Source organism: Aquarana catesbeiana, linkage group LG06, assembly GCF_042186555.1.
Source record: "Aquarana catesbeiana isolate 2022-GZ linkage group LG06, ASM4218655v1, whole genome shotgun sequence".
In the NCBI taxonomy this organism is placed as follows: domain Eukaryota; kingdom Metazoa; phylum Chordata; class Amphibia; order Anura; family Ranidae; genus Aquarana; species Aquarana catesbeiana.
The window spans coordinates 385,756,323-385,771,347 of NC_133329.1; the positions used below are offsets into that span (position 1 = coordinate 385,756,323).

At 42.1% G+C, this 15,025-nt stretch overlaps 1 protein-coding gene across 2 annotated transcripts in view; it reads left to right on the forward strand.

The window, feature by feature from the left end:
- RAB3GAP1 (RAB3 GTPase activating protein catalytic subunit 1) overlaps window positions 1–15,025 on the forward strand; it is a 245,296-nt gene that overhangs the window by 212,338 nt on the left and 17,933 nt on the right. For both annotated transcript variants that reach the window (XM_073634286.1, XM_073634287.1), the window contains exons 20-21: window positions 10,483–10,579; window positions 12,541–12,644. In XM_073634286.1, the coding sequence (XP_073490387.1) occupies window positions 10,483–10,579; window positions 12,541–12,644 (201 nt within the window). The remainder of the gene's footprint in view (window positions 1–10,482; window positions 10,580–12,540; window positions 12,645–15,025) is intronic.

Genomic DNA, 15,025 nt, shown 5'->3' on the forward strand with positions numbered 1-15,025 from the left:
GGTGGTTAGTGGAGTCTCAAGACTCTAGTGTTGTGTTTTTGTTTTTTTTGTTTTTTTTTTTTCACAGTAAAAAATTAGCAAAAAGAAGAAAGGTTTACAATATTGGGATATAGGCGTACATATGGTTGCAAAATTCAACGAAAAACAACTGATTACTAGACATGTGCACAACAAAAAATGTATTTGTTTCTTTACGTTTCCGTTGATTCGTAACGATCCGTAATTTCGTAAGACGCAAGTTTTCATATTCGGACTCATTCGTATTTTTGTAATAGATCTATTTTTGTTGATACGAAATGATTCGTAATTCTTTTAGCCTAACGATTCGTAATTTCGTAAGACGCATAATTAAGGCTGGTTTCACACTGGGCGGTGGGTGCGTCGGCAGTAAAACGCAGCTATTTGTAGCTGCGCTTTACTGTCATTTTAGCGGCGCTATTTGGCCACTAGCGGTTTTACCCCCTGCTAGCGGCCGAAAAAGGGTTAAAACCAGCCGCAAAGCGCCGCTGCAGCGGCGCTTTGCCGGCGGTATAGCCGCGCTGCCCCATTGATTTCAATGGGCAGGAGTGGTGTATACACTGCTCCAAAGAAGCTGCTAGCAGGACTTTTTTCAGCGTCCTGCCAGCGCACAGCTCCAGTGTGAAAGCTTGGGGTTTTCACATTTAAAAGACAGCAGCGGCTGTTTCAGGTCGGTTTGCAGGCACTATTTTTAGCACAATAGCGCCTGCAAAATGACCCAGTGTTAAAGGGGTCTAAAGCGTAACTCCACTTTTTTTTTGAGAAAACAACATTCCCCTCTGGGTGATCTCTGTACATTGCAAGGATTATAACAACCTTTTTTTGCAGATTCCTACCTTGTGGTGTTCTGAAAAAAATCCATGTGTTTTTCTCTGTGCTCAGTGGGTCTAATGGGAGTGGTTTCATAATAAACTGTCAGGTGTGCAGCTGCAGGGCACTAATAAGGAAATCTGCTGGGCCTGTATCCCTTTAGAGGTTCTCCTATTGAGAGTATCTCTCCAAAAATTACATTTTTTGTTGCAGGGGATGCCTGAAATCTGACTTGTATCTTAGGCAGACTTCTGGGAAAATTGGTGAGCCAATCACACAAGCAGGAAATGATCTTTCTGGGGGAGTGGTCAGTACACACTCTGTGTACAGAACAACTCCAGGTAGCCATATTGCATTCACAGAAAATTACAGTGGTTGCAGATTGAAAAGGAAAGGTAATTTTTAATAACATTCAATTACAATATGATTAGTGTCGCAATTATATGTGCTATATTATTATATATATTATATATATATATTTTCTTTATTTGCTATTTTTTTTCCTACGAAAGTGGAGTTACCCTTTAAGGTTTGACCTCATATTATATGGTTTTAGTAAATCTGAAGGAAAAAATCTACAGAAAATTGTATAGTGTGTATCCAGCTTTAGGCTGGCCACACACAGATCGAAATTTGGCTGGTTCAGCAGGAACCAGCCAAATTTCGATCTATCAACTTCAGTACAACCAGCCTGTTTTTTTGTGGCCAGTGGTTAAAGCCGCCAGCAGTATTGATGGCGGAGAAACCGCCCGCTGTCGGAATACAATAGCACAGTAGGAGGGATTCACAGTCAGTCAGTGTTGATGGGGGAACTGAGCAATTTTCTTTCCTTCAACCCATTGTTGAAGGAAAGAAAATTGCATAATCTATGGTTTGCTTTAAAGTAGAGTTGCACGATTAATCGTTATCACGATTTTTTTTTTCCCTGTTGCGATCTTGACAAAGTATTTCCCGATTCCTTCTATGCAGAGAATTCTCTCTGCTCTGCTAAAGTTGACAGCTGTCAAAAGAAGGGAAAAAAAAAAACAAAAAAAACTGGGCAGTCTGCCAAGAATCACAACATTCTTTAGCAGTGGAACTTTAAGTATAAACATTGTAACATTTGTCCTTTAGATCAAAGGAATACACTTTGGTGTGTAAATGAGGGAAGTTTAACCACTTAAACATTAAACCTTTTTCTGACATTTGTTGGTTTCAAGTTAAAATCATTTTTTTTTTCATAGAAAATTACTTAGAACCCCCAAACATTATATATATATATTTTAGTAGAGAATGCAATTTTTTGGGGAAAAAATTACACTTTAATAAATTAAAAAAAAACAAAAAAAAAACTAACCAGTAAAGTTAGCCCAATTTTTTTGTATAATGTGAAAGATTTTATGCAGAGAGAATTGTGATTTTTTTTTTATTTTTTTTTTTTATTCTAAGCAAAAAAAATCGTGATTCTCATTTTGGCCAGAATTGTGCAGCTCTACTTTAGAGGAGTCATAAGACTCAGATATTTTCCTGTAGTATATAAATCTGCCCTTCTAAAATACAATTCATGCCTCCATGCTGCCAAACGAACATACTTTGTCTCTCTTATTAATTCCTTGTCATCCAGTCCCCGTCGGCTCTTCTCAACCTTTAACTCTCTGCTTCGTCCCCCACCCCCTCTACCCACTAACTCACTCACTGCCCAAGAGATTGCCAATCACTTCAAAGACAAGATCGATGCAATTCGTGAGGACACCTCCACTGTGCGTACATCTTCCCCACCCAACATACCTTGCCTAGCAGCACATTCAACGCTCTCCTCTTTTGAATTGGCTACTACTGAAGAGGTTACAAAACTTTTCTCAGATGCCCACTTAACCAATTGTCCCCTGAATCCTGTTCCCTCACAACTGCTACGGTCACCCTCTTCTTCTATCCTATGCTCCCTCACCCACATCTTCAATCTCTCCCTCTCTAGTGGCACCTTCCCCTCCCCTCTAAAACATGCACAGATCACTCCCATACTTAAAGTGGAGTTCCACCCAAAAGTGGAACTTCCACTCATCGGATTCCTCCCCCCCCTCCGGTGTCACAGTTGGCACCTTTCAGGGGGGAGGCGGGTGCAGATACCTGTATATTACAGGTATCTGTACCCACTTCCGGCATAGATAGCCGCAGAATCTGCGGTTATTTACGCCACTTTCTGCCTCCCCCCCGCTGTCTGCTGGGAAACACATGGGTCCCAGAGACAGCAGGGACCATCCGTATTGCGCTGCGCGACTCGCGCATGCGCAGTAGGGAACTGGGAAGTGAAGCCGCAAGCCTTCACTTCCTGATTCCCTTACCGAGGATGGAGGCGGCAGCACCCGAGGACCGAGAGACGGTTCGGCCTCGGGTGCCGACATCGCGGGCGCCCTGGACAGGTAAGTGTCCATGTTTTAAAAGTCAGCAGCTGCAGTATTTGTAGCTGCTGACTTTAAAAAAAAAAAATTCGGCGGAGCTCCACTTTAAAAAGCCCTCACTGGACCCCACCAACCTGAACAACTTAAGACCCATCTCGTTGCTCCCATTCACCTCTAAACTTCTGGAACGCTTAGTCTACAACCATCTTGGCTCCTACCTCAGTGAAAATAACCTTCTTGACCCTTTACAGTCTGGCTTTCGCTCACAGCACTCCACAGAAACTGCCTTACTAAAACTCACTAACGATTTACTAACTGCTAAAACCAGCAGCCAGTACTCCATATTCCTACTACTTGACCTCTCTGTGGCCTTTGATACTGTTGACCACCCGCTCCTTCTCAATAAACTACATTCCCTTGGCCTCCGAGATTCTGCTCTATCCTGGTTCTCTGGCTATTTATCACAGCGCTCCTTCAGTGTCACCTACAACTCTGTCTCCTCCTCTCGATTGCTCCTTTCTGTGGGGGTCCCCCAAGGCTCTGTTCTTGGACCCCTTCTCTTCTCTATCTACACCTCCTCCCTTGGTCACTTGATAACCGCCCCCGGTTTCCAATACCACTTATACACTGATGACACCCAAATCTATCTGTCTACTCCGTGCCCCCCTCCACGACTTTTCCATCAAAATCAACAATGCAACCACCAGTCCCTCCCCTCACGCCAGGGTACTCGGTGTAATCCTAGACTCTGACTTGTCATTTCAGCCTCAAATCCAATTGTCAAAAGTTTGTAGAATTCACCTCCGTAACATCTCTAAAACTCGCCCCTTTTTAACAAATAAAACCACCAAGCTCCTTATTCACTCCCTTGTTATCTCTCGCCTTGACTATTGCAACTCCCTTCTCATTGGCCTACATCTCCATAGGCTATCCCCTCTTCAGTCTATCATGAATGCTGCTGCCAGACTTATCCACCTTACCAACCGCTCAGTGTCTGCCAACCCTCTCCTCCAATCCCTACACTGGCTCCAAATCACCCAGCGAATTAAATTCAAAATACTAACCACAACATACAAAGCCATTCACAACTCTGCCCCGAGCTACATCACTAATCTTGTCTCCAAATATCACCCAAATCGATAACGAAAATACATCACAGGTGAGATCGTTTGCTGCTCAGTCATTGCAGTATTCTAGTCTGCATTTCCCCAAGGTAATACTTAAAATCTGGCCTGTTAGTGGGTCCTGAGGACAGGCTTTGTGAACCACTGATCTAAAACATTTATCTAAAACTTTTTTTTTTTTTTTTTACTTTTGGATTGTGTGAGGTTAGTGCCCCGGTTTCCAATGTCAAGTTTTCACTTGCCCTTGTGACCATTGTCTTTGGCATCGAAGGTGGTGGGAAATCCAAAAATTGGAACAGGAGGTAAGAGGAAATCTTCTATTGGGAACACCTAATCCATTGACTAATTTCCACTCACTGCTTAGACATTTCCTCTCACTTCCTGTTGGGTCTTTGGAACAGGAAATTGAGTAAAATCTAACCAAAGACAACCATCCAAAAAAAAACCTAGCAGGGATTTTACCAGTTCCTTTCTTTATCCAAAACGAAGACAGAAAGTTTTGACTTTAGCTTTATTAAAAAAGATATGTGTATGAGGAATCCAGTTTACTGATCTATTTTCCGATACACCACCTGGGCTCAGCCTTCACTTTAGTTTCATGGTCTGTTCCTTAATGTTGTTCGTATTGTTCACTGTCCGTTGGGGTCTACACGGTTTCAGCAGTGTGGCTCTCCAGTACTGCAAATCAATACTTCGTAAAGCAGACCATTTGTTGGGCAGTGTGTACATTGCAGGGCTGGACAGATCCCAGGAGCCAATTAGGCAGCCAATGTGCCTAAACAATTACAGCTGCTGACTTTTTTTTTTTTCCTTTCAATATCAAGTGCATGCTGTCTGACTCCAGAGTGGAACACTAGTTTCGTTGAAGATACAGCAAAAATGCTTGAGAAACATTGCAAAGATTTTAGCAGATGTTTCTGTTTTGCAGATAATAGGATAACCCATGCTAGTATACATTGCCTTGAAAAAGTATTCATACCCCTTGAAATTTTGCACATTTTGTCATGTTACAACCAAAAACGTAAATGTATTTTATTGGGATTTTATGTGATAGACCAACACAAAGTGGCACATAATTGTGGAAGGAAAATGATAAATGGTTTTCAGAATTTATTTTTCAAATAGGTGAAAAGTGTGGTATGCATTTCTATTCAGCCCCCCTGAGTCAGTACTTTGTAGAACCACCTTTCACTGCAATTACAGCTGCAAGTCTTTTTGGGGATGTCTCTACCAGCTTTGCACATCTAGAAAGTTACATTTTTGCCCATGAAGCTCTGTCAGATTGGATGGAGAGCGTCTGTGAACAGCACTTTTCAAGTCTTGCCACAGATTTTCAATTGTATTTAGGGCTGGATTTTAACTAGACCATTCTAACACATGAATATGCTTTGATTGAAACCATTCCATTGTAGCTCTGGCTGTATGTTTAGGGTCGTTGTCCTGCTGGAAGTTGAACCTCCGTCCCAGTCTCAAGTCTTTTCTTAACAGGTTTTCTTCTAAGATTGCCCTGTATTTGGCTCCATCCCTCTTCCCATCAACTCTGACCAGCTTCCCTCTCCCTGTTGAAGAAAAGCATCCCCACAACATGATGCTGCCACCACCATATTTTACGGTGGGGATGGTGTGTTCAGGGTGATGTGCAGTGTTAGCGTTTTGCTTTTAGGCCAAAAAGTTAAATTTTGGTCTCATCTGACTGGAGCACCTTCTTCCACATGTTTTTCTTTTGTCCCCACATGGCTTCTCGCAAAATGCAAACAGGGCTTCTTATGGCTTTCTTCTTGCCACTCTTCCATAAAGGCCAGATTTGTGGAGTGCACAACTAATAGTTGTCCTGTGGACAGATTCTCCCACCTGAGCTGTGGATCTCTGCAGCTCCTCCAGAGTTACCATGGGCCTCTTGGCTGCTTCTCTGATGAATGCTCTCCTTGCTCGGCCTGTCAGTTTAGGTGGACGGCCATGTCTTGGTAGGTTTGCAGTTGTGCCATACTCTTTCCATTTTCGGATGATGGATTGAACAGTACTTTGTGACATGTTCAAAACTTGGGATATTTTTTATAACCTAACCCTGCTTTAATATTCTCCACAACTTTATCCTTGACCTCTCTGGTGTGTTCCTTGGCCTTCATGATGCTGTTCGTTCACTAATGTTCTCTAACAAACCTTTGAGGACTTCACAGACCAGCTGTATTTATACTGAGATTAACTTACATACAGATGGACTCTATTAGGTGACTTCTAAAGTCAGTTGGTTCCACTAGATTTTAGTTAGTTAGGGGTATCAGAGTAAAGGGGGCTGAACACTTTTCAGATATTTATTTGTAAAACATTTTGAAAACCATTTATCATTTTCCTTCCACTTCACAATTATGTGTTGTGAAGTGTTGGTGTGTTGGTCTATCACATAAAATCCCAATAAAATACATTTACGTTGTTGGTTGTAACATGACAAAATGTGGAAAATTTCAAGGCACTGTATTTGATAAAAGTGAGGGCTACCTAGGAGGGTCTGCTTCTTTTAAAGGCTAAGTAAACTTTTTACATCAACAGTTTTTCAGGTTAACCTGATCGGACCTTGCAGTCTCCTCTATGACGTCTGCTGACACCCGCTGCTTTCTGATTTGATCCTGCCGGCAAAATCCAGACACGTTGTCCTTTTTTTCATGTCTTTCAGATCGGATGAAAGCACACAGGCAGTCCGTTTCCACCTGATTTCTCCATAGAGTAGAGCGGGACTGTGTCTGTGTTTGCTCTGCACAGCAGAGCGGACATGACCTGTCATGTGCCTGCCCATCGGGGATCAGTTGGCTTGGGAGTCAGACCTGGGGGAGGCTATAGAGGAGGACGTTTGGTCCCAATGGTCGACCATGGTGCACAGGGGAATCCTCAATGCCTACCTGGTGGAGGCAAACTACAAAATATTGTCTCTTTGGTATCTCATCCTGGCACAGTTGGCTAAGATCTAAACTGTAGCCTCGCCCCTATGTTTCAGGGGTGCAGGCAGGAGGGAAACATGCTCCATTTTGGTGGTCCTGCCTGAAGGTCCAATAGTTTTGGACCAGGATCTCTAATCTGCTTTACTCGGTTACCGGGTTGAATGTCCCCGAAAATGTCAAGATAGCTTTATTTTCTGACCTGTCGAGTGAGTTACCCAAATATCTCAGAACCCCCACCACATTTATCTTTTTAGCAGCTGAAATCACCATAGCGCAAGCATGGAAATTCCCTGTCATTAACCTTGCGCTAGTCAAACACAAAATCTCTTTGATCAAGATTAATGAAAAATTGGCTAGTATCCTCCGGGACAAACAGCTTCAATTTGAAAAAGTCTGAAACCTCTGGATTAGAAACCTTCAATCTCATTTAGTGGGTGGGTGGCCCAGGAGGCTGGTAGTCTAAGACATGGTGACCAGCCTCATATCTCTTGCCTTCTTTTTCTCTTATTCTTCCTCTTCCTCCTTTTAGTTCTCATAATAATTCCCCATGAATGCTTTGGTGCAGGCTTTAGAGATCTTTCTAGCCTGGCCCACGTATGGAAGCATGGTGTTTCCTTGTTTAGTACTGGGAATTTTGCTCAGTTTTATAAAACTTGTTTTCATAGCCTTCTAAGAACAGTATATGCATAGTAGATCTGCAATATACTTTGTATTTTGATTACCACTTTAATATTACTCAGATGTTGTATGATTAGTGTGAGGTGGTTATCTCCCGATGTGATACAGTTGCTTGACATGTAGCTGAACAAATTTGCACCCTATTGTCTTGTCTAAACTTCTTCAATAAAAATTATTGGAAAAGAAAAATATTTAGTGCACATGCCATACCCGTAAAAAGTTTCTGTCACCCATGAAGTCCGGCCAAAATACTCCTAATGTTTACATTTCTACCTCCTGACTTATTTCCAGAACATGGGCTAGAACAAAATGGCTGCTGAGCCCTGTTTTTTGAGGACAACTGAAGTGATGAGACTGGAGGGTCCATATTGACACTCCATTCTCAGTGCAGCTGAGCTCCCTCCCCGCTGCTGCAGCTGTCACACAGACAGAGCAACACCAAAGGAGTATTGGTACCTGAGCGGGCTGAGCCTGATGGGGATTCATAGACAGTAGTTCCCCATTAGGTTCACTCCCCTTGTGATTGATGGCAGGCAGTGGGAGGATTCAATAGCCAATAGACGATCTGCTATTGGTTATAGAATCTGCCCACTGCCTGTTGTCAATCACAGAGACCTGATGGGGAATTAGGTGTCTCGTGCTTACTGAGACAGACAATGGCAGTAATTTTTTCAAATGGACTGCTAAGTGGAAGGAACTGCCTACTATAATTTTATGTTCCAAAAGTAGAAAACCTGCATCCCTATAAATACATGTATGGAAAATATCTAATAAATTAAGGGGTTTACTGCAGCAAACCCAAGTAAAGATGTTGAAAATGTTACTATAAACCCTGTGTAGACATCTAGAAAGAGCAATTAGCCAATCATACAAGCATGGAATTAAAGTGATACTAAACACACACTATTTAATTTACATTGTCCCTTCTATTTCTGTATATGGATGATGGCACTGTAATTATTTAAAAAAACCCATCTAAGTACCTTTTTCCTAATCGAGATACAGCTGTCACATGACCCAGCTCTCTCCCAGCCTGTGTGCAGGGAAATATAAGCAGGAGGAGCTTCTAGTCCTCTGCGGCTGGTCACATGTTTAAAAAAAAAAAAGCCATTGGAATACAGAGTAAAAAAATATTTTAAATTGTTTTATATATATAAATATATATATATATAGATATATATCTAGATATAGATATAGATATAGATATATATATATATATATATCTATATATAGATATAGATATATAGATATATAGATATATATATATATATATATATATATATATATATATATATATATATATGAGAGATATATATATATATATATCTATATCTATATATGTGTGTGTGTGTTGATATTGGAGGAGAACCGCACCCAGCGTTCAGTTTAGTGCCAGCAAACAGGTCTTCCCACTGACCTTATATATAAAGAAGAAAATTTGAACAGTTGCTGCACTTAAAAAATCTTTGTTGCTTTATTTCATCAAGTTTTGAAGGAAGATTACAAAGCAGACATCTGAGATGTGCTTTGATGGATCTTAGGAAGGGCGTAAACAAGGTAGCCCGAAATGTAATCCATTCATTTTGTCTGGAATGATTATGTCAGCTTTGTAATCTTCCTTCAAGACTTGATGAAATAAAGCAACAAAGATTTTTTTAAGTGCAACAACTCTTTGAATTTTCTTCTCATACATATATATATATATATATATATATATATATATATATATATATATATATATATATAAAATATGAAATCAAATCTTTATTATTTTTTGGTAATAACATGGTGTGGGTGAATTTCTGCCAGTCACAGGCTGTGTCACACCCCTCCAGCCTGTGTCTTAGCATAAGAGGGAGGTGAAGCCTCTATTAATCTACATGTAATATCCTGCCTCCTTTTATTTAGCTGGTTAGTGGGCATGGAGGAGGAGGAGGGAAGGAGTGGGCTGTCATTTACCACTGTGTATATGCCCACATGTGTGATTCTATAGTCACATGGGTTCCTCAGATGTGATAGGGAGGAAATGCCCAGCATAGAAACTCACTGAAAACGGAGCATGTGCAGAGTTGCCACCACAGCTGAAAAATCCCTAGCTGAATTGTGGACATGGACAGAAGGTAGAGATAGACAGCAGCAGGATTAATCTTTTTTTTTTTTTTTTTTTTTTTTTTTTGCAGAATACAGAAAACGAATATCTCAGTGACTGAGTATGAACAGCGTGTAATACACCATTTATTGATAGCTTTTTATGATGTGGGTTTAATGACACTTTAAGTCTCTGGGAGTGTTCTGTTGCCATGGTTGGATTTGGATTTTTGGAGAGTTTTAAAATTATATCTAACTTTAGATTATGAACAAAGTACGATCTTCATATAGATAGATTTAAGAATGTCTTGTTTATCAATTATAAATGTTAGATCAGGTTTATCTTTGGTAGAAGTGGAGTTTTCCTTTAATACCCTTTGTGGTAGGAAGACCTCTAGGATGACCTGTGTGGAAGCTGCTCCCACAATACTCTATTGTGTTTTCCTACTGTAGGTCCTTCACTACTTGGCAATGCAGAAGCCAGCAGACCTCGCCCGCCATCTGCTACCGTGTGTCATTCATGCTGCTCTTCTCAAGGTGAAAGAAGAAGGTATGTATCCCTCTATAATGTGCATTGTATGCTCTATACTTTGTATTATATCCTCCATACGTCATCTCAGGGGTAGGCAACCTTTTGAGCACAGTGTGCCGAAAAATGTTTTCAAAGAAATTGAGCGTGCTGATTTTATAACAAAAAAAGTCAACTTCACACTCTCAATTACGAAAAAGATTTTTTGTAAAATAAATGCTGTAAACTACTTTATTAGTGATAAATTAACATCCTGCACTCTCACCTCAGATCAGCCCTGATTCCTGCAACTACACACCTCAGATCACTGTCCCCCTGCAAATCTGTTTCACCACTGTACCCCCCTGCTCATCTGCGCCATCACTGTACCCCCCTGCTCATCTGCGCCATCACTGTACCCCCCTGCTCATCTGCGCCATCACTGTACCCCCCTGCTCATCTGCGCCATCACTGTACCCCCCTGCTCATCTGCTCCATCACTGTAACCCCCTGCACATCTGCCACCACTGTACCCCCCTGCTCATCTGCCCCACCACTGTAACCCCCTTGCTTATCTGCCCCACCACTGAAACCCCCTTTCCCATAAACCCCACCACTGTAACCCCCTGCACATCTTCCCCACCCCTTTACCCCCCCCTGCATATCTGCCTCACCACTGTACCACCCTGCCCTCTGTCCCACCACTGTAACCCCCTGTACATCTGCCCCACCAATGTTCTATTTCTCATCTGCCCCACCACTGTACCTCCCTGCACATCTGCTCCACTGCCTTACCCCCATGCTCTTCTGTCTCACCGCTGAACCATCTTCTCATCTGCCCCACCACTGTACCTCCTGCACATCTGCTCCACCTTTGTTCCCCCTGCTCTTCTGCCCCACCACTAACCCCCTGCTCATGTCTTCCACCGATGTACCTCCTTTCTCCTCTGCACATCTGCCCCGCCTCTGTACCCCCTGTTCCTTTGCCCAACCGCTGTAACCCCCTGCTCATCTGTCCCACCAATGTACCTCCTTTATCCTCTGGCCCAACACTGAACCCCCTCTGCTCATCTTTCCCACTCTAATCTCCTTCTCATCATCTGCCCTACCACTGTACCCCCTTGCTCTTCTGTCCCACCACTGTAACCCCCCTGCTCATCTGTCCCATCAATGTACCCCTTTTCTCATCTGCCCCACCAATGTACCTCCCTGCACATCTGCTCCACTGCCGTATCCCCATGCTCTCTTGTCTCACTACTGAATCACCTTCTCATCTGTCCTAACACTGAACCCATCTGCTCATCTGCCCCACCATGTACCTCCTGCACATCTGTCTCACCTCTGTACCCCCCCCCCCCGTTCTCTGCCCCACCTCTGTTCCCCCCTGCTCTCCTCCGCCACCATTGTTCCCCCTGCTCTCCTCCGCCACCATTATTCCCCCTATTCTCCTGCCCCACCACTGTAACCACTTGCTCATCTGTCCCACCAATACACCACCTTTCACATCTACCCCACCAATACACCACCTTTCACATCTGCCCCACTGCTCTACCCCCCTGCTTTTCTGTCCCACCACTAAACCCCCTTGCTCATCTGGCCTAACACTGAACCCCCTTCTCATCTGGCCCAACACTGAACCCCCCTGCTCTTCTGTCCCACCTCTGAACCCCACCTGTTTGTAGCTGCTGACTTCTAAAAAAAAATTTTGCAGCTGGAACACCGCTTTCAGCAGACTAAACTTCAGCTTTAACCCCAAACAGTTACCAGAGCACACTGTTTTTATATACTCTAGTGATCTTTTAAACTCTCATACCTACCAGAAAGTGGGGTGCAGACGTATTTGAAGACCCATTCCCCTTCTTTGGATCTGGCCTTTAAGTCATCTGCCTATACTTACCTCTGTGAATCTGTGTTAAGTAAACTGCAGTTCTTCTCCCCTATACTTCAGTTTGCCCTTTATTGTTCATATTAAGATTTTACTTGCGTCATTCCTCTTCTTCTAGAAATAGTAGAAGACATTCCTTCTGTGAAGGCCTCCATAAAACGTATCGTCTCCCATTCCAGTAAAATCCTGCGATTCCCGAGCCCAGAAGACAAGAAGTTGGAGGTGAGAAGAGACACACGTTGTTGTCTTATTACAGTACATCTGTCACACATCAGGCTGGTTCCCAGTGTTGTAAAGCACATCACAAGGCAGGATTTGCTTTTACTTTTTTAGATTTATGCTACATTCTCCAAAAGATGCAGCGCTATCTATTTAATATCACATGTGCAAAAATATTACGTATAAAAATCATACATTTGTAGAATTGGAGTACTAATTTTAATACACTACAACTGCAGTTCTATAACAAAGTTCAAATGTCCCATAAAACAGTGAAAGAAGGTGAACAATCCTTGGCTGTATTCAATCAATAATCCCATCTTGTGTTTTCACTCCACCACCGTGACAAATCTAGCTTCATACCAAAAAACATGGACCCCAAAATTAGTTCACCTGCACGCTTCAACCCCTTTGTGCCAAAGGGGAAAACAAATCTTAATGCCTAAGCACAATTTTGCAACTTTGACATGTGTTAGTAAAAGTGTACATATTATCACAACTACTTTGTGCATCCAGGTGGATTATACCAGGACAAATTAGGCTTTCATTTGACAGTAAATAGTTATGGATATCTCCTGCATTTTTTCTATTATTATTATTATCACAAAAACTGGCCCAAAATAGTAAACAAAAATATAATATTTTATTAAATGTAGAAGTATATTTCTTGTTGCTACCATAACCAACCACCAAAAAACAACCAAAAATAAATTCTCCTGCCCTTGACGATCGCAGCGATATCAGATATGTGTATGTTATTTGTTGTTTGTACCTGTAGTACAGCCCAGAAAAAATTGTGCATATTTTGCTTTTTTTTTGTCCTACCTACTGATGCTAATTTAAAAAAAAAATTCTGCCCACAATATACTGTCCCTGACCCAAACACTAACCCTGGCACTGACCTGGATCAAACCTTGATCTGGTTATTTTTTTATTACTTTTATTTTACTTATTTTTATTATTATTATTTTTTTTGTTTGTTTACACTTTTTTTTTTCTCTGCAAGCTAAGAGAAAGATACATTTGTATCTTGCCTCTCCTTTCACAGACAGAGAGAGAAACACAGGGGCGGGCTTCACTGTGACTGATCACTGTGGTAGCCAATCAGAGGCTACCACAGCGGTTGGGTGACCCTGAATTGGGAGTTTCAGGTCCCGATCCTTAGTACGGGTCCCAGGGCTCTCAGTGAGTCCCCGGTCTCTGTGCTGGGAGCGCGCTGTGTGGCGCACTCCCAGCAGAAAGGGAGATACGCATATACAGTATGCGGCCCCATGGAAAAAAAGCCCATTACAGTGGGGCCACATATATGTGTTACGTCAGGACGTTAAAGGTATGTGTCATCTCATAGGTGGTAGTGGATGGCATCAACCAGCAAAACTTTCACTCATAATCTCATAAATCATTTATTGCCACAAAACATGTAAAACAAAGAACACTCCACATATTTCAGATATATAAACCTCTGCAATTTTTTGCTAGAAAATTACTTAAAGCCCCCAAACAGTGGCCAGAGGCCCTGGAAAATCAAATAGCGGTCGTTGCAATTTTTTATGTTGCGTGATATTTACTCAGCAGTTTATCAAACGCAAATATACATTTTAATGAATTTTAGTGCATACAGACACAATTTAATATACAGTTTTTGGCAAAATACAAAAGCTGATGTTACACTGAGTAAATAGATACCTAGCATTTCATGCTTTAAAATTGGGTAAGCCCATGGAACGCCGGCAAACTACAGTACCTAGAACTATCCATAGGCAACGCTTTAAAGCCTTTATAGGTTACCAGTTTAGAGTTACACAGGAGGTCTGACACTATAATTATTGTTCCCACTCTGACGTTTGTTGTGATACCTGACATGTGTGGTGACATTTCTGTTTACATATGCGAGCAGGACCTACAGTACGCGTGTGCATTTGCACGGGGGCGCTTTAAAATTTTTTTGTTTTTTTTTTAACTTTATTTAAATGTATGTATGGTTTTTTTTTTTTACTTTAATATTTGTTTGATCAACTTTATTGCTATCACAAGGGATGAACAACATCCCTTGTGATAACATAGGCCATGACAGGTCTTCTTTATGGAGAGATCGGGGGTCTTTTAGACCATATCTCTCTCCTCTGGCCTCCAAAGCAGACGATCAAACTGAGATCGGTACAAGCTGGTACCGGCTTGTAAATAAACAAGCCGCAAACAGAAGTGACAAAATCCTCATCGCACCTTGTTTTAACATCACAGAGGGGGAGGAACAACATCAGCGCCTCTCACTCTGTGTACAGCAGCCAATGCCACCGGTCGGGACGGTCCTGAGCTCCCCAGTAGGACGGGAGAGCCTGGGAAAGGTGACAGGATGGGGGGGGGGGTAACCGCTCTGATCAATT